Raw genomic sequence first — 26,193 nt, 5'->3', positions numbered from 1 at the left:
AATAATGGTTCAAACAAATTCCTAGGTCGGAATCTAAACCATGTGCTTCCAGAATGAAGAATGATTCACAAAGTTTTCCTAGGGGCTTCCGAATACGGTACTGCTTTGCAAATTATGACTGCCAGCAAAAGGGGCAATAATTTCTTCACCAGACGTTCGTCGAGTGCTATGAGTCCGACATGTCAGGGCTATGTAATAATATTTTTAAAAAAATCATCTTAAGGACAGCATTTAATTCATCTAATATTAGTCCACTACCAAAATCAAATCACGATGCATGTCTCGTAAAAGACAGATACATCCTTATTACTAACATAAGGTCAAATAAAATGCAATCAAATAGTTAAGTGAAAAGACATATAGTAGAAATATGCTGTTATAATTAACCAGTTGTTAAAGAAAACTATCTGCTGCATTCAAGAATACATAGAAGTCACACAGAATTTATTATTTCTAATACCTACCGCCTTGATAACAAAAATTACTGTTGTAAATAAATATGTAAGCAACTTGTTATGGCTGCTAATAATTGCTTTATTCGACGAATGGCCTTTTTAATAATTCTGGTTTGTCTTGAACTTTTTTTTGTAAGAAACGCTTTGATTTTTTTGTCCCATTCAGACGATATGATTATACTATAATGGTCGCACAATGAAGTTATTTATTATTATTATTATTTTAAAGAAGATTCAATGCTCTTCGGCACCTGAATTTTCACTTTTTTTTTTTTACGAGGTTTTTTACGTGAGTGAAATTCTCTAACAGATGAATTTAAGTGAAACGTTTGTAACGGCGTTTCAAAATTAAAATAAGGATGTCCAACGTTCAATGAAACTACGAATTGTGTTGTTCACAGAAACAAGTATAGAAAACTTCATACAGTTTAAAAAACACTTTTCGTGAACAATATATTACTACTCGAAAATGATAAGCATTCTTCTAATTTTACATCACATTTCATTAAAAAGAAAGTTTGACGAATGAACCAATATACTAACTAACCATCGCTTGTTAAGGAAACGTACCTTGTAACAAAATATATAATACAAAGAATCTTCACTGCTTCACACTCAACACTTAAAAATAATATTCAAACTGATGAAGATAACTATATCGCACTATGAATAAAATATATATTTCAGTCTACTTCCGACATGCGACATAACCAAGAATACGCCAATTTCTGCATCAAACAAACGAGCAACGAAGTAACCGCGTCTAAAATTTGTTGCAGACTGCATCTTTGTTTCTGGCGGTTAGTAAGAGTTATAACACCTGCAATCACACAAAGCTATATAATGTTTCAGATTACTGTATACAAAATGTTTAGCCTTTTTTCTCCGCCATGCCGGTCCCAAGCCCGTGCTGAGAAAAGAGGGAGGGACCCCTGTGTTGTGCCAGTTCACATGCCTTGTGGTGGCCTGGTTAACCCTGAGGGGGAGATAGGTGACATGAGCTGTGTGGGAACACGCATGACTATTGCGTATCCTGTGCCAAGAGCTGACAACGTTAATTAATTGAAAGTGCGTATCAGGATAACAACCTACCGGCGGAGGTGAGGCTTCGGCTATCCTGCGAAATGGGTGACTAACTCGTGCCATTGGATCTCGGAGAGTACGTGTGACCTTGTCGCGTCTTCAGCAAAGTAAATAGTTTTTAACTGCTGCCTCTGCCGGCGGAGGTGAGGCTTCAGATATCCTCCGAAATGGGCAACTAGGCCGTGTCCTTGGGTCCGGGAGATAAAGCTACGTGGCACCTCAACGCGTATGAAAGTGCAGATAGTTGGTGAGCCTAGGGTGGCAGATCCAACGTCCTACCGGGAGGATGATGTAGGTACTGCCCTCAATGAGCGTGTCGTGCGTGCTCTTGGGTCCAGCATGGGATACCTAGTATCCTAACACACACTCGTATCTCAAAAACGCTGAGGTAATGTTGCTGTATATTGGTTGTCACAAACTGAGTGCAGTATTTACGACCCTACCAGGGGAGCCGCCGCTCCCAAATGACCATTGTCTTTAAAGGGAGACAGCCTACATCAACCATTGGATCTGGTAATGTAGTATGTACTTCTACCGTAACTAGAGATAGTGAATTATCACGACCCTGCCGGAGGAGCCGCCGCTTCTAAATGACCATTGTGTTTAAAGGGAGTCAGTCTACATCAGCCCTTGGGGCTGGTAATATACGGTGTACCTGTACCGCAATTAGAGGAAGTCTCGTATTGTGTGGACGGGCTTACCAGGGGAGAGACGGCTCCCAAATAACAATGTCTGCCTTGAGCAGACGGTCTACATTAGTCATTGGCGCTGGAAATATACGGTGTACGTCTACCGTAATTATTTCTTTTCTTTTTGAGGAAGTCCCGTATTGCTTGGACGATCCTACCGGGATGGAAGTGTCGGATTCCTGCCTGTGGAGGGACTAAACGGAAGTGGGGGAGAAACATATACCAGGAATCTAGGCAACGGTTCTGATCTCGGTGAAGGGAGGGAACTCTGCAGGATATGGGCCGGCACCAAACTCAGATGGTAACTTGACACGTACCATAGGAACCGGGATGAGATACGGGAGCATCTCGACCTGTGCATGGTACCTCTACACACGAAGGCGGTTGCTAGTTGAAGGCAGGGCCGGTATTGAACAAGCCCCCTTGGGCACGCCTGAGGCTCCCGGATTTGGTTGGACTCTGCCGCGCTTGGTCATACCGTGGGATTCGGTACCACATGGGAATCAATCCCAGAAATCTGGGCAAATGTGAGCATGTAGGGAAGGTGAGCTCGCCTTGAAACGCTGCGTTGTTGAATCGTAGGAACAAACAGGATTTACGGAAGCACTGTAAGGTAACTACGCACTATGAGTGGTAAGAGTATATATTGAAAACTAACTATTTGGGGTTCTACTACAATGTTTAAGTTATCTGTTTAAGTAAACGCTTGAAAATAAAATCCAAAGAGAAATACGAGGGATCAGAAACTAAGATTACAAGTTCGATATTTCTGGAGTTTCTTTTGATATAGAGGAATGAGAAGTGCACGGTAATTTTAATACATGGAGTTGTCAACTTTTCAGAGTTTCAGCCACCCACCAGCTACGGCGCTAGTTGTGGGTAAACGCAAATGGCGTCTTGTTTGGAAAAGTTGTGTCGCGAAGAAGTTCACTCAATTATGAAATCGCTGTGGGCGAAACATATATATCTGCGACTAAAATTCACGGCAGCTGGTAGTAGATGTTTACGGATAGACTGTAATGTCTGGTCAGCATGTCGCAGAATGGTGTCGAAAGTTTGCGACTGGTAGATAAAACTTCACCGACGAGGTGCGTAATTTCCAACCCAGCACGGCATCAACAGATTTGAACACAGCTCGCAGGGAGGAGCTGATTCAGAACAACAGGAGGATCATGTTACGGCATCTAATGGCAGAATTGGGAATTTCGTTCGGAAGCGTTCGTCACAAGCGTCCATACCATCAGAGGAGTTCTTCCGATGAAGCAATCGATATATATCGGAAGAAGTAATGATGAGGAACGATTTCATACTGCAACTCACGGAGAGTTTGGACCGTTATTTGAGCTATATGTGGGTATGGGTATACATTTGTCGTCCAACTGAGGTTCACCACTGTAACGAACCACATTAATATAATCTGACCTCGTCGGAGAATGACATGATGCATCAGCTAGATCTTTGGCCACTATACCAGCAAAGACACCTGCAGAAAGAGGGTTGTTTACGGAACCGTTGTGGATATCCGTCGCTACCCATCAATTGTTCTGATCTCTACGATTATCGTTTTTCCTCAGATGTTTCAATCCGATACATGATTTTCCTAATTATTCTCTACACTTAAGAAAATTTCAGACATCTAGGCGGCGATCTTTCTTGGCCAGTGTACATGCATGTGGTGTCCGTGAACACGGGCGGCGATTAGGGGGGGCAAAGGGGGGCAGTTGCCCCCCCACTTTTTTGAAGTAACCCATTAATGTATATAGTTTCATTTAGAAATGTTTAAGTTTCTGTATGTATTACCGGTTCATAGAAAAAATGGTGCCATATATTTGCCATTCCGTGAGTAGGTATTGGGTGTCTTCCCGTGGAGCAAAGAAAACTACAGGAATTGCGTTTTAATTGCCACAGAAAATAACCTCAAAACTAACCTATTGAGCACTACAATTTCAGCATACTTTCACTTCTTACAAGGGCTTGATATATTAGTCAGCCGCTTTGAAACTAATTCAGAGAGCATTTCGCAAAAGAAAAAGTCTTTCACAAGTTATTTTTAATTGCACAAAAATTGACAGTTCCTAAAATGTCTTTTCTTTCTAAAGTTAGGGGAAAAATCATAATAAAAAACAACTTCTACCTTTTCAATTGTTTTGTAGTGTAATGTATGAATGAAGTGGTGTGTTAGAAGTGTACGAGTGTATATACAATTAAATTTAGTGAATTCAATATAATTCTAGGTTTTAGTGTTATTTTGTATAACTGGAGTATGTTCCGGAAAGTTGCAAAAGCAAATATTTCTTTAAATGTCGTAGCATATGCCTGTAGATTTACTGTCTTTCATTTTCTAAGGGTAATAATATACATTTAATTGCATGTGTGGAATTAAAAATTAAGTTGTTCATTAATCCCTGTTTCAATATGACTTTTGCAAAACAAAACGAGTTTTTCGCATTGCGCGACAAAATGAAATGTGTCAGAATTAAGTAATTTTCAGTTTCTTGACGTTTTGTGATATTCTGTGTGTATTTTCATTGTTTTCTGTTGCGCGATAAAACGCGAAATTGGCAGTTTTGAGAGAAATTTCTAACAATTCGCGATATAATGCGAAATTTTAAACATACGTTTTCATTAATTTGGAAAAGCTAGTTTTCCGCTGTCGGAACGGTAGAACGTGGCATGAACGGTGCATTTTGGGTAATTCGGATAGAGAATATGTTACAGGACCTCTTTGGTGGATAAACTAAAGCACACTTACGTTTGTTACAAAGTGAAAAGGGGCTAGTGTTGAATGTGACTTTTAAAAAATGTGCATAAAGATCATCTTTGAAGCTTTCTTCGCAAAGAGATGACTCCAAAACTATAGAAGTATATGATGCTTTGGGAAAGTTATGATACTTCTGTAATTGCATGTGGCAGTGAACCAGACGTTGTTACGTTAAGGAAGTTTTTTTTAAAGCTTCGCCTTCATTTAAAAAAAAATTGAAAGCATCTGATTATGAAGTACCGCATTTGGAGCTGTACAAAGTACCCTATGAACTCTTGACAAGTGATTCGTCTGGAAAGTACAGTGTAATGAATATTTTGAATGGACAAAAGTTCTGAAGTGATGTTTGTTTGAAGTTTGTTGTAAACGCACTTACATATGTGTGGCTTCCAACAAGCAATGCCAATTGTGATAGTTTTCTTTCCCCAAGTATGGACTGGTGATGGAGTGGCAAACGTACAACAATGAAGGAAAATGTGGAAATGTGTAACATGCTTATGTTTAATGCTTAAATGTAACTTGTCCCTATGTGTTTCATAAGACAACAAACTTTCCTACTCATAGTAAGTTTAGTTACTGATTTTCTTTCATTTGATTTTTAAAAAATATAATTTTTTATAAGTGAAATTTACAATGTCAAGTGCAATATTCAGTGTATTTTGTTTTAAGGTTATTAATGGTTTATTTCTGTAGTGGTCTATGAATAGAAGGAACAATTATAAAAATGACGGGGAATATCTTTTTCACAAGAGCTAAAAAAAAATGCAGAAGTTATTTGGGAAATGCGACTAATCCCGAAATATGAAAAACGAAACGCGAAACTTTCAAATTCTTGGTGCAAAAAACTCGTGCCCCTAATCATTATTTATTACTATCATTAATATTATCCTTTCTGTTTATTTGTTTTGCAAATTTGTTATTCAATAATCTGACCACACAGTTTTCTAGACAGAATTTTAAGAAGTTCATGAGCAAGGAATCAAATCTCTTCTTACACTTTCGTTGCTTAAGAGTACAAAGGGCTACTATCTACTGGCGTTGCTCTTGTCAATTTACTTAATAAAATATGAAATACTGTATACAGTATTTTAACTAAAAAATATAGTATCCTATTAGTTATACAACCTTTCGTCAAACAAAATATTAGAAACAAGCAGGAAAACTAATATTTATATGCAAATATTCAGATCATGTCTTGCCCCCCCACTTTTAACGTCCAACCGCCGCCACTGTCCGTGAATCAACTTACGTATTGCGTTGAGCCGGATGATAGATGTATTGTGTATGCCTAACTTGTCTCCAGTTTCACGAACACTCTCAATCCACATCCGTAATGTTCCTGAGGTGCTAATTAGAATGTGCTCTTCGCCAGTGCCCGCGAGACTCATATATTCCACAGTTAAGTCAATGTTACGAAATTTAAAAAATCAGCGGCACATTGTGCGCTCTTTCACCACTTCTTGCTCAAATCCACTGTTGATCTATAAGGCGATCGTATCGGCAACTGTTTCCCATCGTGCACTGGCACATGACTGTCTTCAACAACACGATGCCCATTGATTGACTGAGCACGCCAGCATGTTTTCTAAAAGTTTGTCGAGTTGCAGACATTGTGCGCTCGGCCTCGGTTCATTCATAGATTGGTTAGGGAAACTGGTTTAATACCAGAATTTGAGTTGTACTTTTCAGTTGCACCTACTTAATATTTTGGAAATGCTATTATATAAATAGAATCTAAAGTAAATTTTACACCATATATAATTCAGGGTTTACCAAAAATAGATAGAAATATTACTACATCAAGTAATTAGTAAGGATTTAAAAAAAGGGAATCGTATTTTCCGATTAACGGGACTTAATGGGTTAAATGAGGTCACTTATTGTATATACGCCATCTATTGCTGTAGTAGAACTATTCTGATGTGCTTGTTCTGAAGTTTGTGAAGGCTGAATACAGCTATTAACAATTAATTAAGGATATTGAGTCAAGCATAGAAATATTGAAGTATTCTAGAGACTTAATGAGAAAATTTTCTTACCTAAATGTATTTCCTTTTATTTTTGAAATTGAGTGTATATTCACCTAAATCTTATGTATTTTTAGTCATGCAGCTACACTTCAGAAACGTTCAGATCGGGATGTTTTCTTCATGACAACTCAAGGAATTGTTCAGTTAGTTCAGAGGTATAGAAATGGAATAAGAGGTCGAATGAAATCAGCTGTACATGAACTATTGAAACAATATTTGGTTGTAGAGAGTCAGTTTCAACAAGGTAAGGAAGACTTTGTATTAATACTTTTGGTACTGTTAATTTGTTGGATGTAACATGAAAGAAAGATTCATACCGAGAACAATCTTTGTTGGAATTTCTCTGTCTTACCATGTTTTTATTTCTATAAGAAATTTTTGCATCATTTTGTGTTGCTTTTCTCGCATTTTTTAGCGACCATTCTTTATTCTCATTCATATATAGCGAGTGCGGTCATTTAATACTATATTAACTTCTTTCTGTATTAAATACGTACTGAATTCTCTCTAAATATTTTATGTTAGCCTATCTACCAATAATAATAATAATAATATAATAATTTGTTGGTAACAGTTTGACAGCCAGAAGTGCACCAAGAATAATACACAGCACAATAAAATGCGTCACATCATAATTATAAAAATAAACAGTTTATAAATAATAATAATAATAATAATAATAATAATAATAATAATAATAATAATAATAATAAATAAACATGCTAAATACATCAGTGATAAAGAGAGAAAAAGTAACAAACATATAGTATTCATAATGAAAAAATACTGCATTATATGCATTAACATAGAAAATCAACCACACACACACACACACACACATATATATATATATATAAACAGACACTATAAACATACACACATATAAACAGTCACGAATACAAACAAAACATATTAAAGGCATCCATCCGAACGAGAACGAAAGAATTGATGACTAATGATTGAAAATTTAAAATGGAACAGATCTAAAGTAGAATGGAATTTATTAGCTGGCTCAACACAGTTATAAATATAAGATTTGGAAAATATCCTAGTGCAAACAAAAGGAGTAAATTTCCTGGTTTTACAGTAAGGAACTCTTAACGAAATAAAACTGTCTAAATAAAAACCTCCATCTAGGAGATTATGTTAGAATTTTAAATCGAAAAGACCGCGTCTATCACCAAGGGCTAATAAGCTTAAATCCCCACCTATATCACTTAAGGTTATATTATCGTATTGCTTGATTTTGCATTTTAGGCACGCAAGAAAATTATTGTGTATAGATTCAATAGTTTGAAAAATATTTGGGTTCAGAATTCAATAAAAACAATTGCATCTTCAAGTTGAGACCGTACATTACATAAATAGAAAACCTTGCATAAGTTAATTGAGTTAAAATTTCTACACGGCTGTTTAATGAGTGCTAAATTTCCCTTCGCTTTAAATGTTATAACCTGAAGATGTTTATGAAACAATAGTTTCGTGTCCAGAGTAATTTCTAAATCGTTTACAAATTGAATTTGATAGTTACCAATACTATGTTGATATCTAGAAGTTTTTGTTTTCCTGGTGTAAATTATGCCGTGAGTTTTAGACAAATTCAAAGCTATAAAATTTATTTGAAACGAATGTGGAATAGTATTAATTGTATTTTGTAAAATTGCATGATCATTCGTAGTTTACATAAGATGAAAAGTTTTGATATCATTCGTATACAATGAATAACTGCAAGTAATATTTTCAGATATATTATTTATAAACAACAAAAACAGTAATAGCCCCAAATTTGAGCCCTGAAACACCCCAGAAGTAATATTACAATTCGAAGAAGTATTTCCTTTATACCTTATCAAGAATTTCCTGTTAGATAAATACGAACCAATCCACTTAATTATACAACATTGTAGAACGAATCTCATCATTTTGTTAATAATATATGATCAGGTAGTGTATCAAGTTCTTTTGCAAAATCCAAATCAAATGCAACTTGATCACCATTATCAAGCACAGGAGCACATTATGCATTTAATAAATTAGTTACTATAGATGTACAGTCATGCCCAAAATGATTATAGAATGTCTATAAATATGTTGTTGTAGGAATAAAATTTGATAACGATTTCGCTAGGTATTTCTTATAATTTTAATATGTGTATAATGGGCAAAGTCATGTATATGGTAAATTTCATGTCAAAAGAGCAGTAAATAAGAACAATATAACGAAAAAAATATTTTCTTGTCCACTTAGCAACATTTTGTTTTACTCATTCTAATTTCCGTATTTATAATTCTTTTTCTATGAAATTTACCACAAATATACATTTCCCGATTATACACATAAGAACAGTATTAATAGTACCCTGCAAAATCATTATCAAATTATATTCCCACAACAAGACAGATATGCGACAATCATTTTGGATATGACTGTACATGCTGCTCCATAAAGAATGACCACACTCTTTAATGTTCTTTTGAAGCAAAAATTTCTTAAGTCCGCCTTCGTGTATCTTCGGAAAAAAGTAAAGCAGGTTCGAACCTCCAAGCCAACCTTTGCAATCGGGAAAAATTGTGCAGATGTTTTTTTCTGCTTTTTAAGTATAATTAGACTTGTTATCAAATGTAGAAGAAAAGCAACATTGATTCAAATACTTAATAATACAATATTTCGAAATCTTGTATTAATGTCATCACAAGCTTCTTTGCCATTTAGCTTTCAATAAGTAAAAGAATATTTAGATATATAAAGGAACCTTTCCATATGTAAAAGAAAAATGAAATGAAATGAAATCTTTGTTTTACGTCCCACGGTTATGCCGATTAGGGTAAAGGAGACGGTGATGAGGAGAGATGAGTGAAATGGTGGAATGACTAAAGTGGGAGGAAACGGGAGAACCCCGAGAAAACCCACTAGCACGGTGTTTGTCCAATATGTAAAAGAAGACTGATCGGAAAGACGTAGAACATAATTCTCGCCTGCATAGTAAAATAAAAGTCAAAGTAGAAAAAACAGCGTTTGCAATGTATATGAACGTAATTGTCATGAAAAGCCAGTTATATTTCGTTAGAAGGATGTAGCCTAGAGTGTTCCTGTTAGCTCAGTGGTAGACCATTCTAGTTCAAATCGTAAGGTCGTGAGTTCAGTTCCCATCTGAGTCATTCTTTTGTATGAAATTCTATTTTCTGCAATGCATGAATAGTTATATAAAATAATTACATTAAAATACATAAGTTATATATATATTCATATAATCATTGCAGAACATAAGTAATTATTATGTTTTACATCTCAGGTGGGTGTCCACAGAAATCAGTCTAATTCTCGTTGCAAGATAAGAATAGAGTTCTATCTCCATCCAGACTAGCAATTATCACAAATATGTATGAATAGCACATAGACAAAAGGAATATATATATATATATATATCGGGTGTTGCAAAATAAGTGTTACAACTCTTGGGAGGTGACTCCTGCCACTGAGACAAGAAAAAAAGTTCTCTTGAACTTTCGGCTATCGGACATAGTTTCAGATCTACAAGGTGCCGAAAGCGTGAGAAAATGACTTTCGGAAGCCAATAGTTCGGGAACTATCCAACGTAAAGAGGGTTGGTAAAAAATTCACTGAAGAAGTCATACCTGGTGTATTGAATTTTGCATGTTTCACAATCCTACCATGCACGCGCAAGGGATTCTCCAAAGGAACGTAGAGAGTCCCGGATAATCTGCCAAATGAAAATTGGTCTAAATGGATATGAATTGATAGGGTTTCTACCAGGTAAAAATAATTCGTTTGTATTAAGTCGATATCTGGAACAAATACAAAATGGCGGACACCTTCATGCCCGTTGTGTGTGGTTGCATAATCGCCAGGTACGGATGCTGGCCAACAGTCACGTTCTGAGTATTAAGTATAGCGAATTTGTACCCAAATGCTCTAGAAAGACTTCTGGAGTGTCGGTAGAGCACAACAGATGAAGCAGGGTGATTCACATGTGTGGATACACTTAACGAAAAATATCCAGAAATGCACTCATACTCAGTAAATGTGAGTTCAAAGCGTCGGAAATGTAAGGATTAGCGTCAAGAACATGAAAGCCAATTCACCAATAATATTCTCTCAAACCGAAGCAATATGATGTGCACGGTTGCATACCAATAAGGATGCAACAACTGAGGCCAAGTTGAAATTGTGCAAGAGGACTCGCTAAGAAACTGGGTAAACTAAATGAATGTCACTAGTGGGATCGCATGATCGATATTGAAATGTGGCCAATGTGTGTGTTGATATCGACATGTAGCTAATGGACAAATGTCAACATGTCCTACTACTGCTGCGACACCGTCTCACGTGCAAAAACAAGGAAAATAACGTTGTACATTCTGCTATTACATCTGGTGCACTTTTTGGTAGAACGTAACTAAAACACGATTGTATCAATGTCCCTCTTTGCTTGGGACATTGTCCCACAGTCGACACATATGAAAAGAAATCTCTTCATCCATGGTTCAAATTCTGATAGAGCGTGAAAATAACAAACTTATATCATGCCCCACGTCTTCTGGGACATATGACGTACTCGAAATATAGGAAAATACATCCAGAATTCGTATCTTACACACAGTGGACATGCCAAGACAAAGGCGAAAATTAACCAATTTAACACATGTAACACTACTGCTGGAACACCATACATATGGAAAATAAAACGACATGAGAAATAGGAAGAAATGTCTTAAAGCTCTGATTGTTTACAACTGTGCAGTAGGAATAACAAAATGAAACACACAAGCATGTCGGGAGGCTGTACAAGAGCACTTGCCAAACGAAGTGGGTACTCCTCAAAGAAATTAGTACAGAGAAAGTCAGGCTCCCTCGAGCCTCAGGGCTAGAGCGCCTGCGTGGTCGCAGTTTCCAATTCTACTGGGAGCCCACGGCCTCAGATTCAAGACCCGAGTAGTTATTTTCCTATTTTTCCCACGTAGGACGGTGTCCCAGCAGTAGTGGGACATGTTGACATTTGTCCATTAGCTACACGCCGACATCAACACACATATTGGCCACATTTCAATATCGATCATGCGATCCCACTAGAGACATTCAGTTTCTTAGTAAGTCCTCTTACACAATTTCAACTTGGCCTCAGTTGTTGCATCCTTATTGGTATGCAACTGTGCACATCATATTGCTTCGGTTTGAGAGAATATTATTGGTGAATTGGCTTTCATGTTCTTGACGCTAATCCTTACATTTCCGACGCTTTGAACTCACCTTTACTGAGTATGAGTGCATTTCTGGGCATTTTTCATTACATGTTTCCACACATGTCGATCATCCTGCTTCATCTGTTGTGCTCTACCGACACTCCAGATGTCTTTCTAGAGCATTTGAGTACAAATTCGCTACACTTAATACTCAGAACTTCACTGTTGGCCAGCATCCGTACCTGGTAATTATGCAACCACACACAACGGGCATGAAGGTGTCCGCCATTTTGTATTTGTTCCAGATATCGACTTAATACAAACGAATTATTTTTACCTGGTAGAAACCCTATCAATTCATATCCATTTAGACCAATTTTCATTTGGCAGATTATCCGGGACTCCCTATGTTCCTTTGGGGAATCCCTTGCGCGTGCATGGAAGGATTGTGAAACATGCAAAATTCAATACAGCTGGTATGACTTCTTCAGTGAATATTTTACCCGCCCTCTTTACGTTGGATAGTTTCCGAACTATTGGCTTCCGAAAGTCATTTTCCCACGCTTTCGGCACTTTGTAGATCCGAAACTGTCCGATAGCCGAAAGTTCAAGAACTTTTTTTCTTGTCTCAGTGGCAGGAGTCACCTCCCAAGAGTTGTAACACTTATTTTGCAACACCCGATATATATAGTGGGATCAGATCTCCCTGACCTTGATAAGAGAGGACTACAATCCTCTTGGGACGATCTTCTTATAAATAATCACTTTTCAGCTCTACTTCAGTCATCCGATAACCCAGAAGATAAGGCCAGACTTCTAGCTACATCATCTCCAGAAGCAGGCGCTTGGCTCCATGCTATCCCGTCACCTTCTTTAGGATTACATCTTCCCAATGACAGTTTTCGAATTGCCAGTGCACTGCGTTTGGGAGCAGATGTTTGTGAGCAACACAGATGTCCTGCCTGCAGAAGTATCGTAGACAAGAAGGGCCTTCATGAACTCTCCTGTGCTAATAGTGCGGGCAGACATTCACGCCACTCCAGCGTCAACGACATTATCATGAGGGCACTAATTTCAGCAGGCGTTCCTTCTATATGTGAACCGTTGGGATGCAGTCGTGCAGACGGCAAGAGGCCAGATGGTATGACCCTAATACCGTGGAAGAAAGGAAAAGCACTTCTATGTGATTTTACTTGTTCCGACACCTTCGCCCCTTCAAATCTGCATTCTTCCTAAGCACAAGCTGGCAACGTGGCTGCGCAGGAAGTATAGCAATTTACTCGACAAATATCATTTTGTCGCTATAGCTGTCGAATCGGGTGGTTCATGGGGTCCCGAAGGCCTTAACTTTATAAAAGAAGTTGGTCACCGCATTTATTTATCGTCAGGAGACGCTAGAGCAACCTCTTTTCTACTGCAACGCATCAGTATGGCAGTATAAAGAGGGAACGTTGCATCAGTTTTGGGAACGCTACCCTCTGGTAAGGAACTGGAGGAGATCTTTTGTCTGTAATCTCGGCGAAGGTTTGAGGATGCTGTTGCGAGGTTTATCACAATTACGTGTATTAGTGGATAGTTATATTTTGATATTCTGTAAGATGTAAATTGTGCACTGTTCAAGGAATGTAATCTTTTGTAGTTTTGCCAGCGGACTTAATGCAAAGTGGGTTCTGTGCGTAAAATTGTTCATGTCTGGTTCCTTATTTTTTTGCTGTTTTGTTTATTGTTTTGCTGTTTTTCTATCGCTGTTAAAATTTGCACGTGTTACTACTAAAACTACTAAGAGGAATATTTGTACCAAAAACCTGACCAAAATTATTTACTGTTTCTTTAAAAGTTCCTAAAAAAAAGTATATATATTAACGTGTGATGAAGATTTTTTCCGTGTTGAAGGGTGTATTACAGTTATATATATATATATATATATATATATATATATATATATATATATATATATATATATATATATATATATATATATATATATATATATATATATATATATTAATGACAAAACTCTCTAAAAAAAAAAAATAAGTTCCTATAAGAGACATGTTCCTTTAAAAGTGAAAGGAAGAAATGCAATATGTTAATGGAAAAATTCATTAAAAAAAAAAAAGCTCTCTACAATTTAAGCCTGTGGATTCAACAGGTAACTAGGAAAACGTGGTACCCACAAAATCCACTCATGTGCGCCCCATAACATGAAAATTAAGAAAAAAAAAAAGAATCAGATTTACGATACAAAGGTCTGGGTGCAAATACAATCACTTCCGGTGCTATTTTCTTATGATTACTGCGGGTAGCAAAAGAAACCAACGTGATACCCAAGCTCGGTAATTGAACTTATAATCTGTCCGGCACTTTTGCATTGACAGCTTCACTGATGACAACCTAAGTACATACAAAACTATCTGCACACAAATGCTTTCTTTCTGCAAATTGTGGTGTGATTCAAACTAAACGAAGTTTTGTTCTAACCTCACCGCAAACAACTGGAGTAAACCACAGTATTAAAAGTTATATTAAAAGCAATAACTTCAGCAATGTAAATTCATTTTAAAGAACACAATATAAAGAAACATGTAATAACGAGACTGCACATAACAGGTATCAAGATAAATTCTGAATCAAATACACATATAGTTTAAGTTTTTCTGTATTTTTATCCTTGATAATTACGACACAACAATTTACATGCTTACATTGTATATAATGGTTTAAAAAAAAGAAAAGAAAAGAAATCACTAATTAATTGTGTAGAAGCTCTTCGATGCAGGTGTTATTACCAAACACCTATCTTCCGGAATAGTGTGTTGGTCTTCCCGCTTCTCTTACGAAGCCCCGCCAAGGAGTGTAGAACCCAGGCGTAAAAGGTAACCTCGAAACCCTTATTTCATACAAATTTTTATCCATTTCTTCTGCAAATTCATCCTCATTGGCTGGAGAATTATCATGACGTGTACGCAAAGTCTGTGAGAATATGTTATGGCTTTAGTTCCCACGTTTGAACAGAGTTCACTGTAATGTAAAATGAAAGAAAATCAGAAAGAAATTAAATGCACTTTTCCAAGTCCATTGCACAAAATAAAATGAATGTTCTAAAACTTGGTTCATAGTAAGAATCACTAGTAATTTAACTTTTTCTTTCTTTGCTTGAACTGTTTGTAAAAAGCAATTTCAGAGTACTAAAGCACTAATAATAATTTACAAAAAAGTAATTGGTAAGAGCAAGAAGAATCAGTTAAAATAAAATTCTTATCTTTGATAGTCGTACAATGGAATAACATTTTGGCAAACATTTTATTTATTATTATTTTCATCCTATTTGAAAAATGCGACTTGCTTATCTGTATAAATAAAAAAAGATTAAATAAAAGACTATCCATCTTAAATCGAATATTGAGAATGGACCATGTTTAAAGAAAAGTAAAATAAAGCACTTTCTTGTTCCGTTTATCTTATGTCAAAAATATCCTGTGAAGTTTGGTACACATCATACAATTTCATATCTGCATTTTAAACTCTGCACTGCAAATACATATTTCATACAGAATTTTCTTGTAAGATGAAATACACTTTATTACTTTTATATAAAACACTGCCCATATGAGAGATACTGTCCACTGCCCGGTTGTAGTATGGAAACATCGTAATGTATTCCGGAATATATATCACTTTCATTATCTTTCATTTTATATGTATATTCTCAGGACTTCCCGAATACTAACCCAACAACTGTGTCGCTTGATAATATAAGTGTAAGATTTCAAATGAACCACATTAGTGGATTTCACATTACAGTTAAAATGTTGGATTACTTAAGTTCTAAACTGCTAAAAATATGTCTGTAAGTGGAATGTTTGGTCACCTTATCATCAGTCTTTAAAAGTTGATTTAGTTTCTTGTTTTTTCATTTTCATAGTTTAAATATCTGTTCAACTCACTTTTAATTGTTAGTAAAAGTAGGGTCACCAGACGTCCTGCTGTCTAAATATGTGTTTTTATTTTTTCACCTTGTCGTCTCGTCCTTCCTTCTTTTCTACGTACCTCATCCTTTTCAAATCATCCTATTTTGTTATTATATATTTTTTTTTTCTTCGTGTTTGTCATTGAGTTTACTCCTTTATTTGTTGTCAGTGAACTTACGAAAGAAGTATTCTGTTATAATTACATTGTTCTCCTCTGGAAAATCAATGTAATAACAGTAGAACTGTAAAAGTAAAGAGAGGCTTGAAACTGCGTTTAGGCAACTTTAAGTCCGGCTGCCGTTTCTATTTATATTCTCTATCTTATTTTCACTTTATATTGTTCACTTATATTGAATCTAGTTTTACATTTGAATTTAGTTTAAGTTTCTTATAAACCAAGGGTTGCATAATTATGCAGGAAAAATATTTTCTAAAGTGCTTGGCAACACTGACAAACTTGGGTATTTGGGAAATCGGTGCACCCACAGTATGTTCCCTCGAGTGTTGAATTATGTTTATGATAAGTTTGGTGTATATACTTCTAAGTACAGAAACTATTTCAAAAATATATTTAGGTTGCCAACATCGACGAAATGTGTAATTGTGGATTCAAAGCAAAATGCAATAAATCTTATTGAAGTAAAGATTTAACAATATACCAAAGAAGAACATAATTGGTACAGATATTTGAGCGTGATGCACGAAAACTCATCGTACCATTCATTTTTAATTGTATGTAAATAGATTTGCATGTGGGTTGTTTCTCGTAAGTTAATTTTATGCCTTTCTTTTTCCGTAAATTTTTAGTTTTCTGTTTTCCGTTAATTTTCCGTTTTCTACTTTTCCCGAAAGTTTTCCGGCTTCCGTTTTACCTGATATAATCGTTGTTATTGTTTTCTATGTAAACTTCTTTCTTAACAACAACAACAACAACAACAACAACAACAACAACAACAACAACAACAACAACAACAACAACAACAACATCATCATCATCATCATCATCATCATCATCATCATCATCATCATCATCATCATCATCATCATCATCATCATCATCATCATCATCATCATCATCATCATCATCATCATCATCATCATCATCATCATCATCATCATCATCATCATCATCATCATCATCATCATCATCATCATCATCATCATCATCATCATCATCATCATCATCATCATCATCATCATCATCATCATCATCATCATCATCATCATCATCATCATCATCATCATCATCATCATCATCATCATCATCATCATCATCATCATCATCATCATCATCATCATCATCATCATCATCATCATCATCATCATCATCATCATCATCATCATCATCATTATTATTATTATTATTATTATTATTATTATTATTATTATTCTTGACAAAATATATATTTAGGAAGAATTAACTTACAATTTGTAACACGTTTCCGTTATAAAGAGCAATTTTACAATATCGGCATTTGAAAGCATCTGTTTACATTCATGTAAATAAGTTAATCCAATAATCGAGATTTGAAAGCAATTAGATACAACCATAAGTAATTACATAAGAATTGTAAAATAACAATGATTATTAAAAAAACTGTTATAATGAAAATTTCAAATGAAACAGTAAATATCTATTCTTCGGTACTTTGTTCCCATGATGTTCGCCAGGTACTACTAAATCTTCTGCTTTCAAAGGCTCCAACCTGTCATGTTATGTCACTATCTTGACGTACGGTACAGCATTCATGCTGTTTTTTTTTATATATACCGGGTGTCCGAGAAGTCCTTCCCTGATTACAGAAATTGATAACTCAGGCTAGAAATAAGATAGAAATATGAAACTGGTGTTGAATTGTTTACAAACTATAAAAGTTTTGGTCACATCAGTACACTTCCACATAAGCACCCTTGGTAGCACGTAGCACATCTAGGCGATATCCAATTTCCATCCACACATTAGCCAACATCACTGGAGGGATCGATGCAACGACTGTGGTTATTCGTTGCTGCAGGGTTTCAAGATCTGGTACACGTGTTCGGTAGACCTCATCCTTGACATAACCCCATAAAAAGAAGTCTAATTCAACACCAGTTTCATATTTCTATCTTATTTCTAGCCTGAGTTATCAATTTCTGTAATCAGGGAAGGACTTCTCGGACACCCTGTATATAAACTTATGGACTGTGAGCTGTCTCTTCATACTCCTTGCTCGGTTGCTACACAAATTGATGCACCAATGATGTTTGTTTTTTCTCCTAACCTCCCTTCTCCGCAATTACAGAAGAAAGACTTCTTCTAGCTCTTTACTAGTGGGTAACGTTCCCATTATAGCCGACACGTTCCCACGTTGAATAGCTATGCTTATGCGTTGAATCAGGAAACTTTTTGCTCGATTATCTCCTGATTTAATTGATAGACGGTGGCCGATTTCTTTTATAAATTTGAGGCCTCCTTCTTCTTCTTCTTCTTATTATTATTATTATTATTATTTATTATTATTATTATTATTATTATTATTATTATTATTATTATTATTATTATTATTATTATTATTATTATTATTTAGTATTTAGTATTTGCACTGCTGAAGAAATTAAGATTATTGTTTCTGTAAGCATTAGAAAATCCTGCTTTATGTTTTCAATTTCTCAATAGGCCATTACGACAAATGCGTTACAGCAATACGTGAACGGCAGAAGGATGACATGGCTGCAGTTACAGCAACTATATTTTCGCATTCTCAGGTAAGGTTTTTTTCTATCGTTTATAGAGTGTAAGCTGTTTGTGTACAAGATCTCACGAAGGTGAAATTTTAGCGAAATTTCAGTCTATGTTGCGTTAACGTCTGCTTGTTTATTCAAGCTCAAAAGAAGGTATTTGAAATAAGTAATATTCTGTAGGATCTTGTTGGACTTCCGGAAACCCTTTGATGTATTATACGTCTGTCTAGGCTATAGTGTCCTGATGTATCTTGACATTGGTTTTTCACCTGAGTTCTATCTCTACCTCTGGAACAGTTCATAACTTTCTCCATGAGTATCCTGACTATTCAGAGATCAGAGGACATAGAATATTAATTATCTTCAGTTGTTCCTTGATAGACGACCGATGTGATGATAGTTTCTTTCATTTCGCCTAATATCTTAACGATCTGAGTACTTAATTTATGTGTGTCTATGAGCTTCGGAAAAAAAAAGTAAAGATGGTAAAGAAAACAGAAATTACCTGTATTGCATATACTGTGTGCAATACGTATCTCAGTATTAACGCAACAGGCAGCATTGTGAACCAATTGGAAAACAAACTGAATTAAGAGATAGCGAACTCCGGTCAAGTGAGCCAGAGATAATTACATCCGGGTGTCGATATCCTACCCACACATTATCCGGTTGAACGTACACCATCTGGCCGGCTATATTCCCTCATGAGCTAGTTTAGTGTTTAGTTCTATTTTATATAGCTTTATAACAGTACTCTGTACCGGACGTTTCTATCCTAATCAGCCGTTCGCGAAAAGTTACTAATCTCGATAAATTTTCTATAAGTCAAAACAATGCCAAAAAAAAAAAATATATATATATATATAAATATATATCTTTCGGGTCCTCATTTGAAGACGCAAATTGCACTATGTGGAAACGTTGCAAATAAAGAACCATAGAGTAGATTACCAATCCATCAAAGAGTTCCATCGATTCTTTCTAAATATATATATATATTTCAATGTCAGAGCACAATTTCCGTTTGTTGGCGGCCGACAGCAGTTATTTAAAAGACATTTCCACTCTAGCATGTGCTTTCTGGTAGCATAAAATTACAATTAACATTGATTTCACATTGAAGATTTCCTAGGCTATTTTCGGTCCATAAGATAATTTTTGGTGTCGATAAGGTGTAAAAATCCCACATAAACCTACGCTGCCAATTTCAACAAAAACTTACTTTATCCCTTTTCCAAAAACGAATGTTAAAAAATAAAAAAAATACTACAATATGGATTTACCTCATGGGTTGGTATCATTGGTTCAAGTTTTAGTGGTGATAGTTGCTTCAAATACAAACCCGAGCAATGCGTTTTTTTATATTACATTAATGTGCCCCTTGCCATATAGCCTAGATGCTACGAAGGGAGATTTAACTTCAACCAATCGATCAATGAGCGTCGTAAGCCATTGGTAATCTTAATACATTAGAAAACCAAGAATAATTGCGGTTAGAACCTAGTGCTAATGAAATGTCATAAAGAAAGCCCTCTGCCTTGTCGTAAATCTCCGTGGGTTGTAATGTTGGGACGTTTATCGTTATACAAACACCTAAACTAACTTCTTCTTTTTTCAAAAAAAGAAATCTCTTCTACATGAAAACTTATGCCACCTTTCCATTTTTAATATGAAGATTTCCTTTTAACGAGCATCCTCCCGGTTTCTCCGCAATTTGTCTATTACTCTTCTAGGTTCTGCTCTATGACGTCATCCTCATTATAATTATCGGTTATACCTAGGTATTTTTCAGTTCTTTGCAATTCTTTCTCTTTTCCATTTCCCTCTATGTCCATTTCATTACTTTTCTTTCCTCAGTTTTCGATTCGCCTCTAAAACCATGTCAGGCGGTCATTTTTTAAAATTTTTACTTTCGAATGACGGAGAGAAAGTATGGCGATCGTGAAAAAAAATCGAGAACTCAACAGATTTACATCTTTCGTGAACCCTGCGTCCGTCCGTCCGTCCGTTCGCTAAATTTTCTTCAAATTAGAGTAGTTTACTGAAGAGTAAAAATCGAAAAACACGATTTTCCCAAAACGCTAAACTAAAATCAACTCAAAATCAACCTAACCGGCATTCATGAAACCTGGTATATGAGGGTCTGTAATCATGCTACAATTGCTTTTAATCCAAGTGTTACGGTTACTGTAACCTACGTCAAATGCTTCATGTTGTAATATACTTTATGAATGCCATGTTTCAATGGTGAGCAGGGCGTCATTTCAGATCATGTTAGATTTTAGCGGGGAGGGGTGAGCAAGATCATTCATCGACATAAGAATTTCACATTTTATATAATATATTAGTATACGATTTATTAAATGGTCTGTATTTGTAAAAACTAGGAGAGGAAATTTCCCTCTATACCCTCCCAAAATGTCATTCTGGTGGTGTTAAATTTTAATAAAGTCACTTAAAAATTTGGCATTCTTAATAGATACCATTTATTATTATTATTTTCTTGTACATGTTATTAATGATCAGAGTAGCCATAGTCTCCTCTTAAAAATATAGAACAGAGTAGAACGAGAAATATTTATAGGATACTCGTATTCATGATATGAAGCTAAATCTGCTGATACCTTAGTTGATTAAGTTATGATAAAAAGGCAACTGAAACTTTCTCCAAACCGAAATGATCAACAAAACTTTTAAATACGTTTTTTTAGGTATTCTTCTGTTTGAAAATAATTGAATTATCCAATGCTTCATGATGGACTAGCATTTTATGATAAGGGAAACATTCCTGTAAACACTAAAATGAGGGAACGTGTGAGCGCGTCGTGACACGGGTTCTGCTGAAGCTCTAGGCTACTCAATCGAGAAATATGAAAATGTATAAAAAGTAAAATAAGAATAGCTCCTCATAACAGACAAAAGATTACCGGATGAGCACAGAATAATTCCATAACAGAATAAGCATGGCCGTCTCTTGAATGTTATAATTGATGAGTACAATAAAAGCATTATAATGTTTGTAAACTTAACTAAATTTATGTTGAAATGGTAAGGTAATTGGATATATATTTGAATTAAAAGCAGTAAGTTTCAATTTTTAGACTTCCAAACTATGCTATGCACAAATATCGAAAGTCTTACAGAACGGCCATACCCGTCCTTCCGTTTGTCGACAGGAATTAGAGAAAAATGGTGAAACATTTTGACAAGTGGTTTTCGAAAATCGATTCAGCATCTCAAGAATAGGCACCATCTACTCCTCCGTTAATCCGCTATTGAATCTTAAGTGGTAAAAGTCAGCCTTATGCAGTTTCAACATTGATCGCCTTAAAACTAACACAGTAATAACACTAATAATCAAAGCTCTTTTCAAATGACAAGTTACATGGCCTTGAGAGAACTTTATGCTAAATCCAATAGCAGTGAAGCGTCGTTATTATTTTGGGGCACGGACTTTTCGCACTAATATGATTATTGTTAATGCCAGATGAGCTACCTGGAAACATCTCGAAACATTGGCTACCACTCATGTAACTTCTCACTTGAAAAGAGCAGCAGAACACGTTGTTGTTTTCGGGAATCAATTCAATGTTTGAAAGATTATAGAATTTTCATCCATTTGGTATTAAAACCGAAAACATTATGAATTTACTATTACTTCCGGTTTCAATATTGATATCCATAGAAAAAACCGGTAAGATATATCGAAAACCAGTTTTTTAATCGATTCAGCATCCCAAGATAGATTCCTTTTTATTCTGTTAATATCCTGTTCAATCAGAAATGGTACAAAATTAAGCGTTTCTGGTATCATTGATTGGCATAAAACAAAAGCTGTACTAGATATTGACAAGTAGTTTCCCGAAATCGATTCGGTTTCTCAAAAAAAGAATTTGTATTTCTTAACTATAATCCGAAATTGTAATATTTTACTACTGTTTCCGGTTTCAATATTGATGTACTCCCATGCGCAAAAAAAAATTGCGCGTATACTGTAACTCAAGATTTTTCGCATTTATTCCATTTTCCTGACGTTTATGTGTAAAATTCAGTTATTAGTATGTGGAGATAATAGAAAGCAATCCATCTAAGGAGATATTTCCAAAAAATATAATAAAATAATAAAAATATAAGCAAAAAACAAAATTATGCTCGGTTTTGTGTATACTGGCAACGATGATTTCTAGGGATCTTTTCACTAGCAGAGCACGATTGCTGAGGGAATTCAGTAGGAGAGTCGAGGAGTTGGATCAAGGAACTCGATAGTGGAGTAAAATGTTGCATTTATTGGTTAAAACCTAGTGTGTAGATTGCCTGCCAAATATAAATTAGCTTCTGTAACTAAGATGTCGTACGAAAATATAGAATTAAACAGCAAAACCCTTATCTTAAGGTTCGAAGCGATACGGACCATGGTTATGAAGATTATTTCTTTAAAAAAAGACCCAACACAACGTAGCCTTCGTGGTTAGGTGGATAGAGTGGCGGACTCATAGTTATTTTTATTATTTTGACACCACATCGAATCCCATCCCATCCCTTTTTTTTTAACAAAACATTATAGGAAGTGTATAATTTTGATGTTAATAAGAACCGAAACAATATAATAAGGAAATAATTTATTGGTAGTATACTTTAATCGACGTATTTATTCAGTATTAGAATACGTGTACCAAATTTCACAAAATTAAATCTCCACGTTAAGGGGGTTTGCATATCCAGGCTCCTAACTATGAAAACATTTACGCTCACTCACACCTCAATCATTTCACGAATTCAACCTGTTTTACATATGTTATTAGGACATAATATCGATTGTGATTTATTCTAAAAACACTTTTATACATTGCAAGAGCTGTAACGTCCAAATATTTACTGAGAACTCATAGTCGTATCGAAATAAACAAAAGCGAGTATGGAACAGTAAACTGCTTTCACAAAAGGCAAAAGAAGATGTGCAAAGGCATACAAAACGGTCGAGTGGTTTGGGTCGATACACTACCAATCACATGTTTGTGTGTTCGAACCCGGTAGCAAGTTGTTTCTTTTTTAAGTGTCTTCCTATTTTCATCCGGAGGCTGAAAATATTTCTTTGAGTAACTCATTGAAAACTTCTTTTGTTTCAAATTCGATTAGAACGGAACATTATATGAATTGCAAATCTTAAATCCATAGCTAAAAAAAAAAAAAGAATAAATAAAAAATAAAAAAAATGAAGTATACTCACTACTCCATCATCCTCTGATTTGTAACGAAAAACTATTTATAAACAGTGGTGACTTCAAAGAATTATCCTCGGGGGGAATTTCAATATGCGGGTGGAATGCAAACATTGGTAGTCCACATTTAGCACGATCGAATATATGGTCCTGAAGGCGGAAATTTCTTAGCTAGAGAGGGGTCTCAAATTCTCCCTCAGATCACGTCCTGAAAGCATCATTGCTTAAAAGCTTTTCGTAACAAATATGATATTACACTTGTTTCTCGTTCTACATTTAGAATTGGTAAAATCATAACTTATAGCGGATTATAATAAAAGCATAAAAATTACAATACCAATCATGTATAAATTATCCTGTAAGTTACCAACTTTGGGTCAGATTAAAACTCATATATTTGTTTTCGGATTGCACTTAGAAGTAAGTCCTCTCTATATAATCCTGATTGGAAAGCCATGTATAACTCTAATTAATTAATCAATATTTATACAAATATTTTTTTTTATTTTACTATTTTTACTATTCAATATTATATACACTTCATTTCCAAAATCAAAATCTCGGAGATGTATATTGTACGAGTGCAGATTCGCAAATAAATGATTATTTATCATATATATTGGTCTCTATTCGAAATTCTATTTAATCGAATCCGACAAGAACACAGACAGAAACATCGAGAACAGGTGAAAAAAAAGAGAGAAAAAAGTGCTGTGGCCGGCGGGGACTCGAACTTAGTTCGAATGGTGCTTTATAAGCCGAACGGCTTAGACCACTCGGCTATGGAAACAACTAGTGATTGTAGCAAAGGCTTCGAGTAGTAGTTTTTATTACAGAATAACATTTTCTATTGCCTAAAATTTAAATCTAATTTACTTTGATATATCTATTAATTTGTTTCATGAACTTTGATGAATGATGTATGTTGTTGATATAGATTCTATTACACGTTCTTTCGTAAATATTATAGAAAGTATCAGGGTTATTTATGATCTTCCATGGAAATTGACTGGCGCATGCGCAGTACACAGACAGTTCAATTGGAAGGCGAGGAAAAAAACGCTAACACACTGTTAGAACGTTTCTTCGCTGTGAAGTATAAAGAACTGCTAAAACGTATTTTACGCCTTCATTGCGTAAAGAATCACCAGGTTAATGTTTGTCCAAGTTCTCACTGATCAACAGGACTTATGAAAAATAATTAATATTGTCATTACTTCACAATATGAAGAATAAAGAACGTAAATTACATCACATTCTTCTCGAATTCGAACCTAGCTAAGGAAGGGACAATAAACAAAATGTGATTTATTCATTCGAATTGAGATAATTAAATGAAACTAGAAATTACATAATCAAAAGGAAAAACATCGTTAAAATGACAATAATACTTTTATCCGAGATGTGAAATAAAGTTATTAATTAACTGAAATGATAGTAATATTGGGCATGATATAGAGTAAGAAAAAAAAAGTAAATGTATTCTTAGAAATGTTCAAAGTAAATTCACAAATACTTTTTGAAGATATACTACTCTTCCTTAACGTTTTAACGAACTAATAAGTAAACAAGCAAAGGAAAAGAATGAAGAACGAAAGTATTGCTCTTGAAAAAATATAATAAATAAATGAAACTTAAATAAATGTTTACACAAAAAATAACACATTAGTACTTCGTGTAATCACCTCCAGAGTCAATAACTTCTTGAAGTCTGGATTGGATACTAGATACAATTCTCGAGCAATACGACGGTGTGTCACGAAAATGTTGCCACAGTTCCATAACATGATTTTGAAGAAACGTTTGGTCTCTGTCTTCACGTCTCTCTTCCCATTCTTGCACCATGTAGGCCCACAGATGTTCAATTGGGTTCAAATCTGGGGATAGAGGGGGCCACTCAATACAAATTAACTCTGGATGTTCACTTAGCCACTCTCGTGCTTGCCGGGAAGTGTGAACAGCACTGTTGTCATGCATAAATATATATTCTTCCTATTCGGGGAAGTTTCTTTCTAAGGACGGTAACAACGTATTTTCGAGGATATTAATGTAAACACTG

At 35.2% G+C, this 26,193-nt stretch overlaps 1 protein-coding gene across 1 annotated transcript in view; it reads left to right on the top strand.

Annotated features, from left to right (window-relative positions):
• ACC (acetyl-CoA carboxylase) overlaps nucleotides 1–26,193 on the top strand; it is a 776,633-nt gene that overhangs the window by 304,718 nt on the left and 445,722 nt on the right. Inside the window, exons 16-17 of the mRNA XM_081728639.1 lie at nucleotides 7,093–7,262; nucleotides 18,851–18,939. Of these exons, the coding sequence (XP_081584765.1) occupies nucleotides 7,093–7,262; nucleotides 18,851–18,939 (259 nt within the window). The remainder of the gene's footprint in view (nucleotides 1–7,092; nucleotides 7,263–18,850; nucleotides 18,940–26,193) is intronic.

Source organism: Thermobia domestica, chromosome 10 (assembly GCF_964235325.1).
Source record: "Thermobia domestica chromosome 10, izTheDome1.hap1.1, whole genome shotgun sequence".
NCBI lineage: Eukaryota > Metazoa > Arthropoda > Insecta > Zygentoma > Lepismatidae > Thermobia > Thermobia domestica.
Note: the sequence above shows the minus strand (reverse complement) of the source record. Positions and strands in the feature narration are given on the sequence as shown.